This window comes from Ictalurus punctatus, chromosome 1 (assembly GCF_001660625.3).
Source record: "Ictalurus punctatus breed USDA103 chromosome 1, Coco_2.0, whole genome shotgun sequence".
In the NCBI taxonomy this organism is placed as follows: domain Eukaryota; kingdom Metazoa; phylum Chordata; class Actinopteri; order Siluriformes; family Ictaluridae; genus Ictalurus; species Ictalurus punctatus.
In genome coordinates, this window is record NC_030416.2 from 15,464,916 (window position 1) to 15,483,704 (window position 18,789).

Genomic DNA, 18,789 nt, shown 5'->3' on the forward strand with positions numbered 1-18,789 from the left:
CACATTGTTTTTAATATATAGCTTTATTTTTTTAATCATATTTATTTAATTACATAGTAAGAAGCTAGTCTGTTCCAGACAACACTAACTTTCTAATCTTTGAAGAATACTACACTTTAGGTGCAAATTTTAGTGTGGACTCTTATGGTGTAATAACACAGATTTTGACTTCTACTGTTAACTATGGTATCCATTAGTTACAGATGACTGGATTGTAAAAACTCATTCACAGCCTTATAGTTCACATAGCTTCATGTTTACAGGTTCCAGTACTCTTTCTGAGAACTATGGGCTGCAGGACCAGGCAGCGGCACTGGGGTGGGTACAGGAGAACATCGCTCTTTTCGGAGGAGACCCCACAAGAGTGACAGTGGGAGCAGACAGAAATGGTGCTGACATCGCCAGCCTTCATCTGGCCTCACCCTCTTCCTCATCTCTGTTCCACCAGGCTTTGCTTATGGTAAGTGCGTGAATAATGAGAGGATGGTACGCAAGATAAAGGACAAAGTACAAGAATAAATATTCTTTGTCCATCTTTGGTAGTAAGGAGCAGACGGTGGGAAACTGTGTGAAAATGGTGCAACAGTTTGAGCAAAATACTTCATTTGTTTAAGCGACAACGTCAAGTTGTCCTCCTAAACTATAGAAAGAAAAGAAACGTATTCCTTAGATGTGTCTATTTGGCGTATAGATTTTACTTATGATTGTTTTGTTCTTTTTGTTTAATAGTCCTCCTCGTTGTCCTCTTCCTCTGTAACCGCACTGTACATACGTTGACTTGAAAATGTGTTGATAGATCTCCACTTCTTCCTCTTCCTGCTATGCCTATTTTTCTCTTCCACTCCTGCCAGAGAGAGATAGGATGATACACTGTCCTGCAATCCAGCACTGATGTAAGATTCCCGTTGTGCAGAGGCGCCAGTGGTATTCTGCTGGTCAAGCTCCATTCTGGGGAGGGATTAATACATTAGCACAATTAGCAAAAACTGTCTAGCATGTATTGGTTGTCATATGACTAGTTCACTGATTAACCACAGGTGGCTTTGAAGCTGGGTGAGAGAACAACCTATACTGTTTACATAATGAGTTATTTGTAAATGATGACTCTCATTTGTCCATAGCTCAAGTGAGAAAAAAAGTAAGTAAAGCCATTTGCCATTATTTGCACTTTCCTACAACAGCCTAGCTTAGCTAATGTTCAAAGTGAGTCATGTACCTGTCCACTGTCATCCAGTTAATGCTGTGAGGTCTCAGTATAGGAGCAGACTGAGAGATGCGTGCTGGGTCAGGCGCTGCCAGGCAAGGACCAGTCAGTATACAACACAGACCATCTGCTATGTCTGTGTGTGAGAGAGAAAAAAAACATCCAGATCAAAATTCCTATTCATTAAAATGCAACTACAGGATTTTACATTAGTTCTCTCAATGATTTTATTATTTTGTCAGCATTACCAGAGTAGTGGTTGACCAGGTCCTCTAGGCACTGGAACGTTAGCCGTGGAGAAATGAAGTACCAGTTGTTTGGCAGACGGCGTATCCGGTAATGCACTATAGCTCTTTGGCGCACAGACAAGCTATACACACCTGCAGGACCAAACCAAACAATTCACTATACATGCTCAGAAACTTAAATAACAAGCTCATGACACTTCACCAAGTAAAATCCCTTCACCTCTTCTGCTCTCTCTGACCATAAAAGACCCGACTCTGTTCCCAGGCAGCTGAAGCAGCTCTTCAGCTTTTTGTCGTGCAACACCTTCAAACAACCACCTGAATACAGCAGGGAGGAAGCGTTAGTATTTAGCCTACACTATAGTTTTTATGTATTTATTTTCATTAATTGTTTATTAAGGAAGTGGCAGCAAAAACATTAGAGAGGAAAATAAACGAATACTCTAAGATATAGTAATGCATGCATAAATTGAAATAAAATAATCTTTGACCCAATAATAAAGAATACATCAAAATAAGTTTAACAAAGTAAACACAAACAAATATAAACCTACTCATCGTACAATCTAAAGTGAAAACAAGAACAAAAAATTAACAAATTATTTGAGAGTAACTTATATGACTAATTGGTATTTTATTCTACTATCAAGAGATAAAAATGATAAAAATCTAAAAGCTAGTTTTATATAATGGATTCTGTAGGGTTATTCACTGATTTGACATGTTGTAAATGAAAAGAACTGAAGTTAACTAGTGTCTAATTCATTCATCGACACAATTCAATAAAGTTCACTCACCCATGGTAAACCTTAGCTACATGACAGCGTGGGATGTAGTTTTCCTCTCTTGTCTGGAGAGAGTAAACCTTCACCCAGTAGCCCTCTCTGGGAAAAGAAGGACAGAGAGGGAGAATGAATGTCGTGGCTTTCTGAATGGACTGAAATCTCCATTTCAAAACATTTTGTATTATTAGAAACACGAAACAAATAGAGGAACTAAAAAGAAAGTCCTATCCCTTCTCATTATGCCTCCTCGAAATAGTCCTGAATATTAATAACAGAATGTTGCGAAATCTGCTCTCCATCCTCGGGGTCATGTGAATACAAAGAATTGACAAATAAAACAGATTTTGTTTTTCTAAAATTTAAATGTGAAGCCTCTCAAAAAACATGCCTATGACTGCAATGAACAGCAAAGGCTCCAGTTATGCCAGCTTCCATAAGATATCAGCTTTGGGAATTAGGAAATGTTCAAAGAATAACTCCGCAGAAAGGCTTTGTTTTACTATGCTTTTAAATACATAGTAAATGTCATTAAAAAAATGACAACAACCAACAGATAGAAAAAAAATAAGGAAACCCGAATTAAATTTACATAATTAAGGTCTGTCAACAAACATATGATATGGAAATAAATGTAAGAACATCAACTGTTTACTTTTGTAAGTGATTTTATGCATTGTTTAGCAAACGGGTTGTCTCTGCAAATACACAAGGCCTGCAACATTTAATCAAAATAGAGTACAACGGAAAGTAATCAATTATGTAATCAAGTTGAACCAATCACACTTTTCTATGCCAATAGTGCATGGTACAGACTGCACTCGAGTTCAGTTAAAACGAATGTCAGAGAACCACGATTGTATCTAAGTTTATGCTTAAAAACGGCTTTCACTCTTGAGCAATGTGTCCCTAAAAAAAACAATATTATAAACCTGAATTATTCTATATAAAAGAAATCTCCGTAGACTGACGTGTGAAAAGTTTTACATCAGAAAAAACATATGCAAAATCGAGTCAGTAAGATCATATTAAATAAAGCACATTATTCAACATGCATCAGTGTAGTATCTTAAATTGTAACAATATATATTATAGAAAATATAAAGTCTAAAACAATTATTTGTGTTTCTTTCGGACTAAAAGTTGCCAATTATTTAACTATTATCCTCCAATATTTAAATAGAGCATAAAATTATAAAGAATGTGCCTATAGACAAAGCGACATTTGCACACTGTTTAACCCTTGTGCCTCAATTAAATTTTTCCAAAAACTGTCATAAAAAAAAATATTCACATTTTTTTCCACTTTCACTGATGTCGATTTTTTTTACCAGCATCAATTCTATTCATAATTACCAAACCTTCATTCACTTTCAGAATTGTACCCCTTTAAATGTTTGTTTACATAATGCCATGTATGTTTTTAATGGAAAAAAAGAAAAATAGTAGTTATTTTCCATATACTAAATGCTAAACAATATTTTTTTTCTTTGATTATTACAGTCTTTGATGTGTCAATGATTAACAACAATAGCATTCATTTTGATGCATTCATATTTTTTATGCTGTGTCAGATTTAAAATAATAAATAAATAAATAAAATAACTACTACTCAGGTCCATAAAGGACAAAAATGTCCATGTCCAAAAATCTGTCCTAAAAATATTATATATTCAAATTTTACCCACTTTCACTGACTTTGATTTTTTTTTTTACCAGCATCAGTTCCGATCATAATTACCAAACATTCATTCATTTTCAGAATTTTAACCCTTTAAACGCCAGTTTCTTTACATAATGCAAAAATCTTCAAAGCTCAGTAACCTTCTTTGATTGGTACACATTTGGTGGGATTTGTGATTTCCAGTACAATATCATTTCTTTCTTTCACTGCTCTTTTACTGTTCACACATACAAACCACATCTCTGATATTCATACACACACACACACACACACACACACACACACACACAATTATAGCTGAATCATTTATTCATCTGGTCTGCAGCACTCTATAATACAGCAGAATCAAAAAAAGGGAAAAGCATGTATTTTCCCCAGAGAGTAAAGCTGACAAAATACTACACATTTCAGATTTTTTAAAAATAAAAATTCAATGTTTTGAAACCTTGTCAACAAAATAAAAGCCTATTAATACTGAATGCGGGATTTTATGCTTAAACCTCACGGGATTAAAAGTGGGGAGTTTCAGTGGGGACATTTTTGTCCTTAAGGTCCTGAGTGTAGCTATTTTGTGTACCTAGTTTAAAATAGATTTATGAAAGCAAATGAGGGTGAAATATTAAAATTCCAAAAAAAATACATGCCTTTTGTAAAATGTGTTATTTGCATTAACACAAACAAAATTATTCAAAAAAAAAAAAAAGACAAAAATGTCTACAAGCACACACAAGGGTTAAGAACATGGTAATGAAATGCACCGCAGCTTTCTATTTTGCAGGGCGTTCCTTAACACATGAACAGTTGTGAAAGATGTGGAAGATAAACGTGAGAGCACTCACTCAGAAATGAGTCTCAGCCAGTCTCCTGTCCTGAACAGGGGCTCGCAAATTTCCGGGGGAGGATAGTCACTCAACACCACTGCTGGCTCCTTTTCACTTACTGTTACAAAGAAACACAGATAGAACAAATCAGTGAAAACAATGAAATTTTATACTAAATATAAATGTGTATGTTATGTTATATGTTCTGCTATGTCAGGTACAGTTGAGGGAGCTTATCATAATTCATAATGCGTTGTTTGTTTTGGATACAATATGACAGTTTATTTACTAGTTGGGTTATTGTCAGTATGCAGTAGTGTTTGTTTATTCATTTTTTGAACTGAAACATCACATTATTTTTTAAATATTTTTACTCCAAAATAGTAACATAATTTATCATGCACATGTGCTACACCAGATATACCAGAAAATCAATAACCCTACTATATATCTATATATATCTATATCTATCGATCTATCGATCTATCTATCTATCTATCTATCTCTATATCTATATATATATATGTATATGTATACATATATATATATATATATATATATATATATATATATATATATATATATATATATATATATATATATATACACACACACACATATACATATATATACATATATATACACACACACATATATATGTACACTTAATGTTGGGGTAAATTGTCTACATCATGTCAGTAGTTACATTTTTATTAGAAGCTCAAACTTTATGTATAAGCTCAACTATTTTCGTATAGCACTTTGTATCAATTATTAATTGTCTTACCGTTTGATGGAAGATTGGCAGTGGTCGTAGTCTGTACGAAGTCCTCTCTAGACTTCAGTATCGCCGGCATATTACCCATTATTCAAACTAATTTCCAAATGAGCCAGTTTACGAGCGTTCAATATATCCATACATTTGCTGCCTTTAACTCAGCCTTTAATAATTGACTTTATTAGCATGTTTATAGTACAGCCCTGTCATATAGTGCTGCTGCGTGGCTGTTCTTAACTTCTGTCAGATAAGTAAAGTGTTGACTGTGACTGTAGCCTGTCAGAATAGGGAAGCTGCTTCTCACCACATTTTCCACTCTAGCAATGAACAAAATAGGAAGGGTTGATAAAGCTGTCAGCATTATGCAAATGCACACATGCTGTGCTGGTAAAAAGGCCTATAAATAGGTGAAATTATAATTGCCACTAACCCCCCCCCCACAAAAAAAAAACAGCTTTTCATGAGCATACTTTTTTTTTTCTGGCTTTAATTAGTATAAATGAGAACTTTTATTATTTTTGTATACAATAAAATATAAGATCCACAATGATAAATATTTCTACCTGGGTTTGTTTGTTTTGTCCCTTAAAGCAATTCACTGATTATAGTCTTTTGTTTAAAATGTTGAACAAAGCTTTTAACAGGATTTGTATAACTGAAATCTGGTTTATGAGCATGGCATCTCTGTGTATGTTTTCTTTTAGGGTGGGTCAGTGTTCTCTCCAGCTACAGTAATGAGCAAGCAGAAAGCTCAGGAGCAGGCTGTGTCTCTGGGTTTAGAGCTAGGCTGCTCGTCATTAGATCCTGCACAGCTACTTATCTGCCTGAGACAGAAATCTGCTGAGAGGATCAACGCTGCACAAACCAAGGTCGCTTTCCTGTCATTAAAATGCTGACCACAGGGTTTTTTAAGCTACATTTCCTAGCTACGTCTCATTTAATACAAATTAATACCTTGATTTTTTTTTTTTTACTGTCGTGTTGGGTTTGATAAATGACATGTACTGATAAATGAATTGTATGGCTGTGTACAGTTGTTGGCAGTGAGTGGCCCTCTGCTAGCCTGGTCTCCAGTGGTAGATGGTGTGGTGGTTAGGGAACATCCATCAGCAGCCCTGAGCTCTGGACGCTTCCACAGAGTGCCACTCATGCTGGGCTCTTCAGCAGAGGATGGTCTGATCAGCAGAGCTAAAAACATCAAGGTCAGAGCAGGCAGGATTTAATCAGGTCAATGTAGTAACACATGACCAAAATAACTACACCCATGGAAATTGTTGCCTTTTTTTTTATTTTATTTTTTTTACTTATTTGGACAAGCAAACATATGATCATCTTTGAAACAGTGCCTGTTAATAAAGTTGATATATTTGAACAAAACCACAAGGAAAATGAACTTTTTCAATCATTTATTCAACAGAAATATCAATATATGTGATATGTGTATATATGTGATGGAAGTACACCCTTGGCCTCAGAAGTTAGTATTTCCCCCTTTAGCATAAATAACTTCCTGTAGGCATTGTGCATAATTGTCCAACAGTCTCTGACATCGACTTTCTGGAATTTTTGACCACTCTTCCATGCAATATTCTTTCAGTTGCAAGATATTTGAGGGTTTTCTTGCATGTGCGGCCCGTTTCAAACCCCCCCACAACATTTCAATGGGATTCAAATCCGGGATTTGACTAGGTCATGCCATAACCCTCCATTTCTTCTTTCTGAGTCATTCCTTGGTGGATTCAGACAGATTACCTCACATTATCTTCAAGCACTCTTTGATATCATGCAGATTTCATAGTTGAATCAATGAATCTTGAACACCTGGTTCTAATTTTATGGATGGGGTGTACTTACTTTTTTAATGTGACTCATCTTTTTTTTTTAAATTTAAATTGTAAAAATTACTACAAACTGTCAATTTTATGTGTTATTTGATAGAGTGTATCAACTTTATTAATAGGCACGATTTCAAAGAGGATCAGAAATTAGCTTGTCCAAATATGTAAACAAAAAAAAAACCTAAACATGTACAGACCAAAAAAAAAAAAAATCCATGGGGTGTACTTATTTTTTCACATGACTATGTATTTACGTGGTATTGTGAGAAACTCTATTGCTGTCTAACTCTCATATGAATAGAACTTTGAGCAGCTTCAGGGAAGAGCAGACAGTAAAACTGCTTTCTATGAAGCACTGTCCAATTCTCTGGGAGGAGATGATGCCAACAATTTTGTGAAGGAAGCAGCTACTTGGTTCTACTCTCTACAACACTCTCCAACTCCCTCTGGCTACAGTGTCTTCTCCCGTGCTCTGGAGAACGCGACAAGGTGAGAAAGAACACAATCAACTACTTTATATCAAGGGTTGGTCTGAATTCCAGGCAACTCTCCCAGTGACATTTGGATATAATTTAGTCTTTAAAATGGAGCTTGATGGTGCAGTGAATTATTATAAATCATAAAGAAATAATAAAATACTACTAACAAACATACTAAAGGGAAATTTTCAAATGCAGATAAGTGCTGACCATTTCCTTTATCTACAGTGGTGTTTGAAATTTTGTGAATCCTTTAGAATTTTCTATATATCTGCATAAATATGACCTAAAACATCATCAGATTTTCAGCCAAGTCCTAAAAGTAGATAAAGAGAACCTAATTAAACAAATGAGGCAAAAATATCATACTTAGTCATTTATTTATTGAGGAAAATGATCTCAATAAAGACTTTCTCCTTGTGGACTCATGAACATTAACATTAGCCAATGTGAGAGAGGCCTTTAGTTGCCTAAAAGTTACCCTGCGTTCCTTTGTGACCTCGTGAGCGATTACACTTGATCTTTATTGGTTGATCACTCCTAGGGAGGGTAACAATGGCCTTGAATTTCCTCCAATTGTACACAATTGATCTGAACATGGATTGGTGGAGTCCAAACAATTTAAAGACGATTTTATAACTTTTTCCAGCCTGATGAGCCTCAACAACTCTTTTTCTAAGGTTCTCAGAAATCTCCATTACTCGTGCTATGATATATTTCCACAAACATGTGTTGTGAAGATCAGACTTTGATAGATCCCTGTTCTTTAAATAAAACAGGACACTCACTCACACCTGATTGTCATCCCATTCACTGAAAACACCTGACTAAATTCACCTTCAAATTATCTGCTAATCCTAGAGGTTCACATACTTTGCCATTCACAGATGTGTAACATGGGATAATTTTCCTCAATAAATAAATGACCAAATATAATGTTTTTTTCTCATTTGTTTTATTGGGTTCTCTTAGTCTACTTTTTGGATTGTGTGAAAATCTGATGTTTTAGGTCATATTTTTGCAGATATACAGAGGATTCTAAAGGGTTCACAGACTTTCAAGCACCACTGTGCTCTGCATAGAAACTATTACTGATCATCCGATGTTAAAGCTGCAGTATATGAGATTTGAGGTTAAAAGCCCTCTTGTGAGTGTCAAGTCAATACACATTCAAAGAAGATTGACGATTGTGTCCAAAACTGCATGCACGACGTTAAAATATCAATGATGTCATTGGTGTACTGACCTACAGTTTATATTACATATACGTATAGTAGTATCTGTTTTGGAACACATACTGAGCATGATATTATTAGTTACTGATCTCTTAATTTCCTCAATATTACAAAAAAATTTTGTTTCAGAAGATGTATGATGTATGCATCCAAAAAAAGCCTGACAAGACCCGACAGCTCTGAGTGCCGATAGTTAAAAGTGATATTCCGATAAAAGTGAATTCAACTCAGTTGAAGTATTATTACTGTAATGCCAGGGCAACGTGCAGCAGCAAATTATTTTTAAAAAATGCTTTGTTTCAGGCAATTTTAGCAAAACCATTCTTATGTGCTATAGCTTGTGAAAAAAAACTTTACTTCTGTTGGTCTTGAGTTTTAATACAATGCACCTTGAAGAAAATACAACCCATCACATATTTTTGAAATAGCAGCTACTACCCTTCAGTTAAAAACAACTTTTGAGCACTAGTTGCTTTTCTTATGTAACCTTTTCTGTCCATAAAATAACTCTAAACCATATTCAGTGCAAACCAAGCAGTTAAATGTGTTTATGGTTGGCTTTCTGGAGAAAGAAAAGATCCCTAAACAACTTCATGTTAGGATGCCAACACATACTTTAGTAAGAAGGGTGTAGCTTTTATGGTCTAACGGAAGGAAATGACATTGCTGAGTCTGACTGAAATATACCAAGTGTGAGCAAAGTTTGACCTTGTAATTTTTGAGGTTTCTCACCTAACAATAGAGATTAGTGCCTTAATAAGGGATTGTGGATGTGTGCGTCTCTGCATGGCTGTGTGCTGTATGTGCTGGTGTCAGATGGTTAACACTTTTTGACTAACTTTCTTTTTGCTTTTTTTTTTGAAGCTGTTGTTTTCTTCCATAAACAATAACTTTAAAACTTTAATTTCTAGTAATGGACATTGCTTACCACTGTGCATGGATCATTAGGAATTAAAAGCCTTAACAAGCCAGGTTGAAATATTCGAGAATTAAGAGAATTTATTGTCCTTGTATTTGAGGCAACAATAAAAAAAATATCTGAGATGATGAGTGAAACATGATGTTAGGGCATATTACACAGTGCCAAACTGATCCCCAATTTATCCATATTTTATTGAGATTTTATGTATAGCATGTCATATAGACTATTCGTATAACAGTACAGTACCACAAACCCTTCTTTAAATAGATTTCAGTAGTTACTCATACATTAAATATCTGTTTTGATTCAGTGAACAGAAAGTTATTGTTCCATGAAAGATGGAAAGACAGGGCGTGACTTTGTTGCCTTATTCCACCTACGTAATGACTAGTGTCAAATATAGCATGGACTATGGCTGAACCACACATAAAGAAGTGCAAAATGTAGCAAGCACCAGCACCACCATAAAGTGTTTGTTTTCTCTTGCTATTCTAACAGTTAACTATTCTACAAACAGCTATGAGGTGATATTTTCATTTGTGCTATAGATAACTGTGATAGTTTAACTCACATAAAGAGTGTTTGTGTCTCTGACACAGACGTCTGATGTTTGGCAGAACCTTAATGCAAACTAGAACTGAATATAGGTTTTAATGTGTGTATGAGAGATGAACTTGCTGTATTTTTGAGAAACAGGCCCTGTCTATCTTCATCTTTATCACTGAAATTAGTTGAAAGTCTGTCTGTACACTCCACAATTTTGACATACTTTCAAGAGCTGTTTTGAAGATCATCCTTTATATATAGTTTTACCAGATGCGGTGCAGTAACATGACCAGACAACACTTTATTTAGTCTGATGTATCCCCATTTTTGTCCATTACCACATGCTAGAGAGGCCAGTGCTACAGTCCATTGGAAACTATCAGTCAAGTGTACTGGTGAGGAAACAAAGAAATGTCATTATAATAATTAGTCCATTGCAATCTATTACATATTCTTGTTTTTACATGTTAACAAGTTTGAAATCACCTGCTCAGAGAACACAGCAGAGCCAGGTTTTGAACTTTAATTGAGCCGTTTTAATCACTCTCCATGGCATGTTTGCACAGATAGGATGCTAGCTTGAATGCTTTACCCAAACTTACATAATTCCCACTCTCCCTACACCCACACCCACACTGGCAGACAGAGTGAGAAAGACAGACAAACACAAATACATGACGGGAAGCAAGGTTTAGAAAAGCAACATAAGCCGCTACCCATCTGACTTGTCATCAACCCCATCCCTCATAATGGCAAACAACACCCCCACCTGTTACTTACATACAGTGCATCTGGAAAGTATTCACAGCGCTTCACTTTTTCCACATTTTGTTATGTTACAGCCTTATTCCAAAATGGATTAAATTCATTATTTTCCTCAAGATTCTACAAACAATACCCCATAATGACAATGTGAAAGAAGTTTGTTTGAAATCTTTGCAAATTTATTAAAAATAAAAAACAAAAAAAGCACATGCACATAAGTATTCACAGCCTTTGCTCAACACTTTGTTGAAGCACCTTTGGCACCAATTATAGCCTCAAGTCTTTTTGAGTATGATGCTACAAGCTTGGCACACCTATTTTTGGGCAGTTTCTCCCATTCTTCTTTGCAGGACCTCTCAAGCTCCATCAGGTTGGATGGGAAGCGTCGGTGCACAGCCATTTTCAGATCTCTCAAGGGATGTTCAATCGGGTCCAAGTCTGAGTTCTGGCTGGGCCACTCAAGGACATTCACAGAGTTGTCCTGTAGCCACTCCTTTGTTATCTTGGCTGTGTGCTTAGGGTCGCTGTCCTGTTGTAAGATCAACCTTCACCCCAGTCTGAGGCCCAGAGTGCTCGGGAGCAGGTTTTCATCAAGGATGTCTCTGTACATTGCTGCATTCATCTTTCCCTCAATCCTGACTAGTCTCCGAGTTCCTGCCTCTGAAAAACATCCCCACAGCATGATGCTGCCACCATCATGTTTCACTGTAGGGATGGTATTTGCCAGGTGATGAGTGGTTCCTGGTTTCCTCCAGACATGACGCTTGCCATTCAGGCCAAAGAGTTCAATCTTTGGTCTGAGAGTCCTTCAGGTACCTTTTGGCAAACTCCAGGCGGGCTGTTATGTGCCTTTTACTGAGGAGTGGCTTCCGTCTGGCCACTCTACCAAAACAGGCCTGATTGGTAGAGTGCTGCAGAGATGGTTGTTCTTCTGGAAGGTTCTCCTCTCTCCACAGAGACACGCTGGAACTCTGTCAGAGTGACCATAGGGTTTTTGGTCACCTCCCTGACTGAGGCCCTTCTCCCCTGATCGCTCAGTTTGGCCGGGCGGCCAGCTCTAGGAAGAGTCCTGCTGGTTCCAAACTTCTTCCATTTACCGATGATGGAGGCCACTGTGCTCATTGGGATCTTCAATGGTGCAGAAATGTGTCTGTACCCTTCCCCAGATATGTGCCTCGATACAATCCTGTCTCGGAGGTCTACAGACAATTCCTTGGACTTCATGGCTTGGTTTGTGCTCTGACATGCATTGTTAACTGTGGGACCTTATATAGACAGGTGTGTGCCTTTCCAAATCATGTCCAATCAACTGAATTTACGACAGGTGGACTCCAATCAAGTTGTAGAAACATCAAGGATGATCAGTGGAAACAGAATCCACCTGAGCTTAATTTTGAGTGTCATGGCAAAGGCTGTGAATACTTCTGTACATGTGCGCTTTTTGTTTTTTATTTTTAATAAATTTGCAAAGATTTCAAACAAACTTCTTTCACGTTGTCATTATGGGGTATCGTTTGTAGAATTTTGAGGAAAATAAAATAATGAATTTAATCCATTTTGGAATAAGGCTGTAACATAACAAAATGTGGAAAAAGTGAAGCGCTGTGAATACTTTCTGGATGCACTGTAATGTTTCATTTACAGAAGACAGACTTTAGTCAGCAGCCTGAAGAACCCAATCCTTACCTGATACTTAATGTGGAACATTTGCTTTAGCTACCACTAGTTACATGCATGTCAAGTACCCCGGGGGGTGGGGGGTTGGGGGTTGGGGGGATGAAAGGAAAGACCTCAGCAAAGCAGCTGCCATCAATTATCATCAGTGATGACTTATTTGAGAATTACCATGTAGTGTTTATATAGTATATTGTATATTTGTCACTGGAAGGATGGAATCAGACACTTGGATGTGTATGTATATGACTAGTGTTTTCTACCACAGAGATTTCTTCATCACTTGTCCCTCTGTTGAGATGGCCACCTTCTGGGCCTCCAGCACCCGCTCTGCTGTTTACATGTACCACCTGCCACAAGACATGGTGCACACCAGGTATTCTAATAATATATTCATCTCAGTAGAGATTTCTTACATCCATACAAGGTACAACAATGATCAGTAAGTAGATTTAAAAAAAAAAAACCGAATGATGCCTTTAGGATTTGGAGCAGAAGCTTCAGTGAGTATTGAGATCGGGAGATGTTTAATGGACTGGAAATCACACAATACTGGATATCCTATCAGATATCTTTTATATTTTAAGTCTGTAATGCTAGAAGTACTCTATGGAATTTTGTGGCAATACATAACTTTGCATGATGCTACATTTCTCTTGTTTTCTTTTGCTTACACACTCAGTAGTCACCAATATATACCCTCTATAGCTGTACATAATGGACTGTCATATTGTTTTTGTACTTTTTCACACATTATTTTCCAGTGGTGTCCTTGCTAACATGCAACTGTGAAAGTTTGAAAACATTTTGCAATCGGTCTAAATTTGATCGCTATATATATATATATATATATATATATATATATATATATATATATATATATACACACACACACTATCGTACAAGTTAACCTAAAAAGATCAGTGCCTTTCCCTGAAAGACGCCCCATCTACCTTTACATTTATAACCTAATCTAGTTATGGAAAAAACAACATTACTGCCAATGAGTTATACGTTTACAATGGCATATGAGTTATCATATTGATTATGAGCATCATCCACATCAGTCTGTCTCATTTAAAGACAAATATCTTTACTCGGCTGATCGCTTTTCCCTAAATGTGTGGCGCAAATCAGTTAGTTCTGTTTTGTTGACTAAATTTCTCATTATTAATATCTTTTTATTAGACATATATCCTCCTTCATCATTAGGCCTATATGATCTTTGCAGGCAGACACCAAGGCAAGATTAGAAATTAGCCAGAATTGAAAACATTTCCACAATGTTTTTTGGGTTAAATATATTTTTGCTGTATTAAACTAGAGATGTCAAAGCGTATTACTTGCAACCCCATGTTGAATTTATGACTTATAAAATGGTTCTCATACTGTGCCACACTTTCAAAACAACAAAAACAGGCTACTCTTGACACAGATCCTGCAAGAGTTCAGTACAATTAGTCTTCTAACTTTTAATACAGCATGTATACCGTTACATAAGGGAGAAATAGACCTGAAGAAGTTACACAGTTTACTGATATTTACAGTAAGTACTTTGGAAAATAAGTCAGCATTTACAGTCCTGTTTTTACTAATTTAGAGAGCATGTTATCTTCTACACTCTATCTGGGAGTCTTGATTAATTGATTAAAAGTCTTGGAAATATTCAAGGATTGTTTCTCATAAGAATAGCTGTACAAATTTTTTTAAATAAATTTAACTAGTCTTCTCTTTTTAAAAATTATTTTAAACTGACTTGTTTTACTTTATCTTCCCCCCAAAACAGTGTTGATTATTCATCTCCTCTGGATATGCAGTATGTGTTTGGCTTGCCGCATGTCCCAGAAACACGAGAACTCTTCACCTCGACAGAGAGAACTCTTTCTCTGCAGATCATGAGCTACATGGCTAACTTCATTAAATCTGGGTACATTTCATAACATCTGTTTATCTTATTATGCAGTGGCAACCATGTTCCTATTCACATTGCTTTGTGCTTCTATTTGTTTCCATAATTCTTTGTGCAGAAACCCCAACTTGCCTCTCTCCGTGTCTGGAGCGTCTTTTAGTGAGCTTTTGCCTCCCTGGCCTCAGTTCCTGCCCCACCCAAATGGACAGAACTATAAGGAGCTGTCTCCTACCCTCAGTAACCACAAAAGCCTCCAGGCAAACCAGTGTTCCTTCTGGTCCCAATACGTGCCTGTTCTGAGCTCGTCTACAGGTCAGTGACTCTGTTCTGGGTGTGTCGACTTTACCTAAAATACCAGCAGGGTGTGTGACTTCCTGTCTGATTCAAATCTTTATCTTGATTTTCATTTTTTGAAAGTTGCTACATATCCTTATAACTCTTTCTCTTTCAGGAAAATTCTTGTCCAAAAATTCAGATGGAGAAAATAAACCATCTGAAGCTCCAAAGCCAGCGCCTTTGTCTGATTTCAGCTCTTTAGTGACACAAACTGAACCCAAGTCTGAGAAGGATGCTTACAGTTAAACCGTGTAAAATATATACATTTGAGCATTTATTCAAGACTCTTTCAATTTTGGACACCATCACATACTTTCTGGAGTTCTGTAGATATTTTAGTGATGTCATAGTGTTATACTTTTATGCACTTAAACAATAAACTTGCATTTTAAAAACAAAACAGTCTCACTGTTTCCTTTTACTGCTCTACCAGATGCATTTTGTAGTCTAAGCACCGTCGACGACAGCTGTAAAAACGATTGAATTAAGAGATGGTGTAATCAATCCAAATTATAACAGCCAGAAAAAACATCTGAACAAATTAAATCATTACTTTTGTCACATTAAAGAGAGATATTAAATCAAATGTTCTTTGGTTGCAATGAAAGTTTCCAGCTGTTTCATTATGGTCCAATGCTACTAAACAAGATTCATTCCAAGCTACGCATTATCACTCCAATCTTAGACATAATTTGAAGCATGCTTGTTGGCTTTTCTGGATCAACCATCTGCACACTATCATTTGCCTTTGACACAGAAAACAGGCAATGTCCATGCAATTCTTCATTTAATGGAATATGACAATTTAATGGTGCTAATAATGCTCATAGATTTGCTCCAAAAACAATTCAGGTTGGTTAAACGTACCAGATTTCATTTCAGTAACCACTTTATCATGAATAAGCATTCAAAAATACTGCACACAAAACATGTGATGTGTGAAAGTCATGTGAAAAAATTCAGTACATCCCATGGTAATTGCGGGCTTACATTTGGACAAGAAAACATTTGATCATCGTTGAAACAGTGCCTATTAATAAAGTTGATATACTTGAAGAAAACCACAAGGAAAAATAGTTTTTTCAATTAATTTTTCAACGGAAATATCTATAGATTTGACATTCTTCTTTGGAAAAAGTAAATACAACCTTGGCCCCAGAAGCTAGTATTGCCCCCTTTAGCAGAAATAACTTACCCCCCACCCCCCCTAGAGCCCCCTCTACTAGTGTGCTTAGGATCATTATCCTTGTTGAAAGGTCCACTTACAGTTCAACTTCAACTTTTGGACAGATGGTCTCATTATCTTCAAGCACTCTTTAATATGATGCAGAATTTATAGTTGAATCTATAAATGCAATCAATTAGCCTATATGCTCACTGGCAAACTAGTCTTGCAAAGGCTTTTTCCTGGCACCCCTCCCATGTAGGTCTCTCTTTCTGATTGTAGAAGCATGCACTTTGACACTTAACAGTTGCAACACTTACTAGCAGATCCTGTGATGAAATTTTGGGGTTGTTGGAGACCTCTTTTTGTATCAGACGGTCTGCTCTTGGGCTGAATTTGCTGGGACGGTCAGTCCTGGACTAATTGACAGTCGTTTGAAATCTGTGCCACTTGTAGATGATTTTCCTTACAGTGGAATGATTGTATTTCAAATAATTTGGAGATCTTTTTAAATCCCTTGCCAGACTCCTAGGCATCCACAACCTTTTATTCTGAACGCCTTACAGAACTCTTTAGATCTTGGCATGATAACACCACACACCTCAATAACAAAGGGAAAACCAGACACTGACTGATCTGTGTTTTTGTTAATTTAAATTGTGAAAATTACTACAAAATGTCAATTTTATGTGTCATTTGATACTGTATCAACTTTATTTATAGGCACAGTTTCAAAGAGGATAAAAAAAAAAATTAAAAATTGTCAAATTGTAAAAACAATATCCTTCAAATCACTTCTAACAAACAATTCTTTCTTCAGACTTTGGAAATCTGAAAGCCACATAGTGATAACCCCATGGATGTAAAAGAACTCAGGAGAAGTCAGGCGTGAGAAAGAACTGTGTTGTATTTATTTATTATTTTTTTTATTCATGGCAGGGAACTGTAAGAGAAGCCCGCATTAGCTCAGATCTTGTTGAAGCATTTCAACATCACAATGCAAGACATGTTGCATATACAGTAAACCAGTCATAGTTAACTGCACACAGGTGTCTGCATTCATTCATTGCCCACTCCTCCTCATTCACAACCGGTGCTTAACCACGTCCTCGCTGCCACACACACCTCCTATAAGAGTCTGATGTTTGTGTGTAGTGATAAACTATGTGCTAAGAAAATGTGATTCTGGGCTTGAAGAGTGTTGCTACTACTTTTCTTTAGCTATGCTACACAGTTTTATCCATTTGTATACAAAATAGTACAAAACTGATGTACATTGTCAGAAATCACAATTTAATTGATTTGAGATTACATAACAGGGGTTACAACCCCTGGCAAAAATTATGGAATCACCACACTTAGATGATGTTCACCTGGCTTATGTACTTCATAGTAAACAAATAACAGATATTACACAAAACAGTTTTGATTAATAGCTGAACATTCTGGCTTCATGAAACATACTTCAAACAAACTAAATGAAATTATTTAAATTAATGGCATATGTTCTTTCCAGATCAAGTAGAGGAAAAAAATCATAGAATCACCTTGTAATTTGTATTTCTAAAAGAAATACTAGCACAAGTCTAAAAATGCAAATTAGTATGCTTACACACCTTAAAAGAGTGTTAACAGACCTTAACCTAGGACTTTTTTGAAAGGAAACATGGCCCCAACAAGAGAGCTGTCAATAGAAACAACTGAAAGGATTATAAAACTCCTTCAAGAAGGAAATCCGACATGGAGTGTGACAAAAGATGCTGGTTGTTCCCAGTCAGCTGTGTCTAAAATTTGATGCAAGTATAAACAAAATGGGAAGGTTCCATCCATGTTCTATACTGCTTAATCCTTTTTCAGGGTCACAGGGAAACCTGGAGCTAATCCATTGCAGGGCACAATCATACACCCATTCATACACTACAGACACTTTGGACATGCCAATCAGCCTACCATGCATGTCTTTGGACTGGGGGAGGAAACCCCCACAGCACAGGGAGAACATGCAAAGTCCACACACACACAGGGCCACAGTAGGAATCAAACCCGCAAACCCTGGAGGTGTGAGGCGACTGTGCTAACCACTAAGCCACCATGCACCCGATGGAAAGGTCCTTGAAAATAGAAAATGCACGACAAGACAAACGAAAAAGAAATGGGCAGAAACAGGAGTCAATGTCTGTGATAGAACTGTAAGAAATGGGCTGAATGAAATGTGATTTAGAAAGCCAAAAGAAAACCAGCACTAACACCTAAACAGCAGAAAACAAGATTACAGTGGGCTAAAGAGACACAATCATGGAGTGTGGATGATTGGATGAAAGTGAGATTCAGTGATGAATCCTGAATCTGCATTGACAATGGATGTGATGCTGGAACTTTTGTCTGGTGCCGTTCTAATGAAAC

General features: G+C 36.6%; 2 protein-coding genes across 2 annotated transcripts in view; one reads left to right on the top strand and one right to left on the bottom strand.

The window, feature by feature from the left end:
* Window positions 1-15,614, top strand: part of tg (thyroglobulin) — a 43,424-nt gene extending 27,810 nt beyond the window's left edge. The window contains exons 41-48 of the mRNA XM_017477977.3: window positions 264-460; window positions 6,222-6,386; window positions 6,552-6,719; window positions 7,657-7,844; window positions 13,245-13,352; window positions 14,763-14,903; window positions 15,004-15,197; window positions 15,337-15,614. Coding sequence (XP_017333466.2) covers window positions 264-460; window positions 6,222-6,386; window positions 6,552-6,719; window positions 7,657-7,844; window positions 13,245-13,352; window positions 14,763-14,903; window positions 15,004-15,197; window positions 15,337-15,467 — 1,292 coding nt within the window. The 3' untranslated portion in view covers window positions 15,468-15,614. The remainder of the gene's footprint in view (window positions 1-263; window positions 461-6,221; window positions 6,387-6,551; window positions 6,720-7,656; window positions 7,845-13,244; window positions 13,353-14,762; window positions 14,904-15,003; window positions 15,198-15,336) is intronic.
* On the bottom strand, window positions 8-5,850 carry LOC108270945 (Src like adaptor). Its single transcript, XM_017477991.3, has 7 exons — window positions 5,527-5,850; window positions 4,758-4,857; window positions 2,250-2,336; window positions 1,673-1,770; window positions 1,453-1,584; window positions 1,217-1,340; window positions 8-948 (listed from the first exon to the last, which is right to left on the bottom strand). Exons 1-7 carry the CDS (start codon window positions 5,603-5,605, stop codon window positions 723-725), a joined length of 846 nt encoding a protein of 281 aa, XP_017333480.1. The 5' UTR covers window positions 5,606-5,850; the 3' UTR covers window positions 8-722.
* Window positions 15,615-18,789: the final 3,175 nt, after the last annotated feature.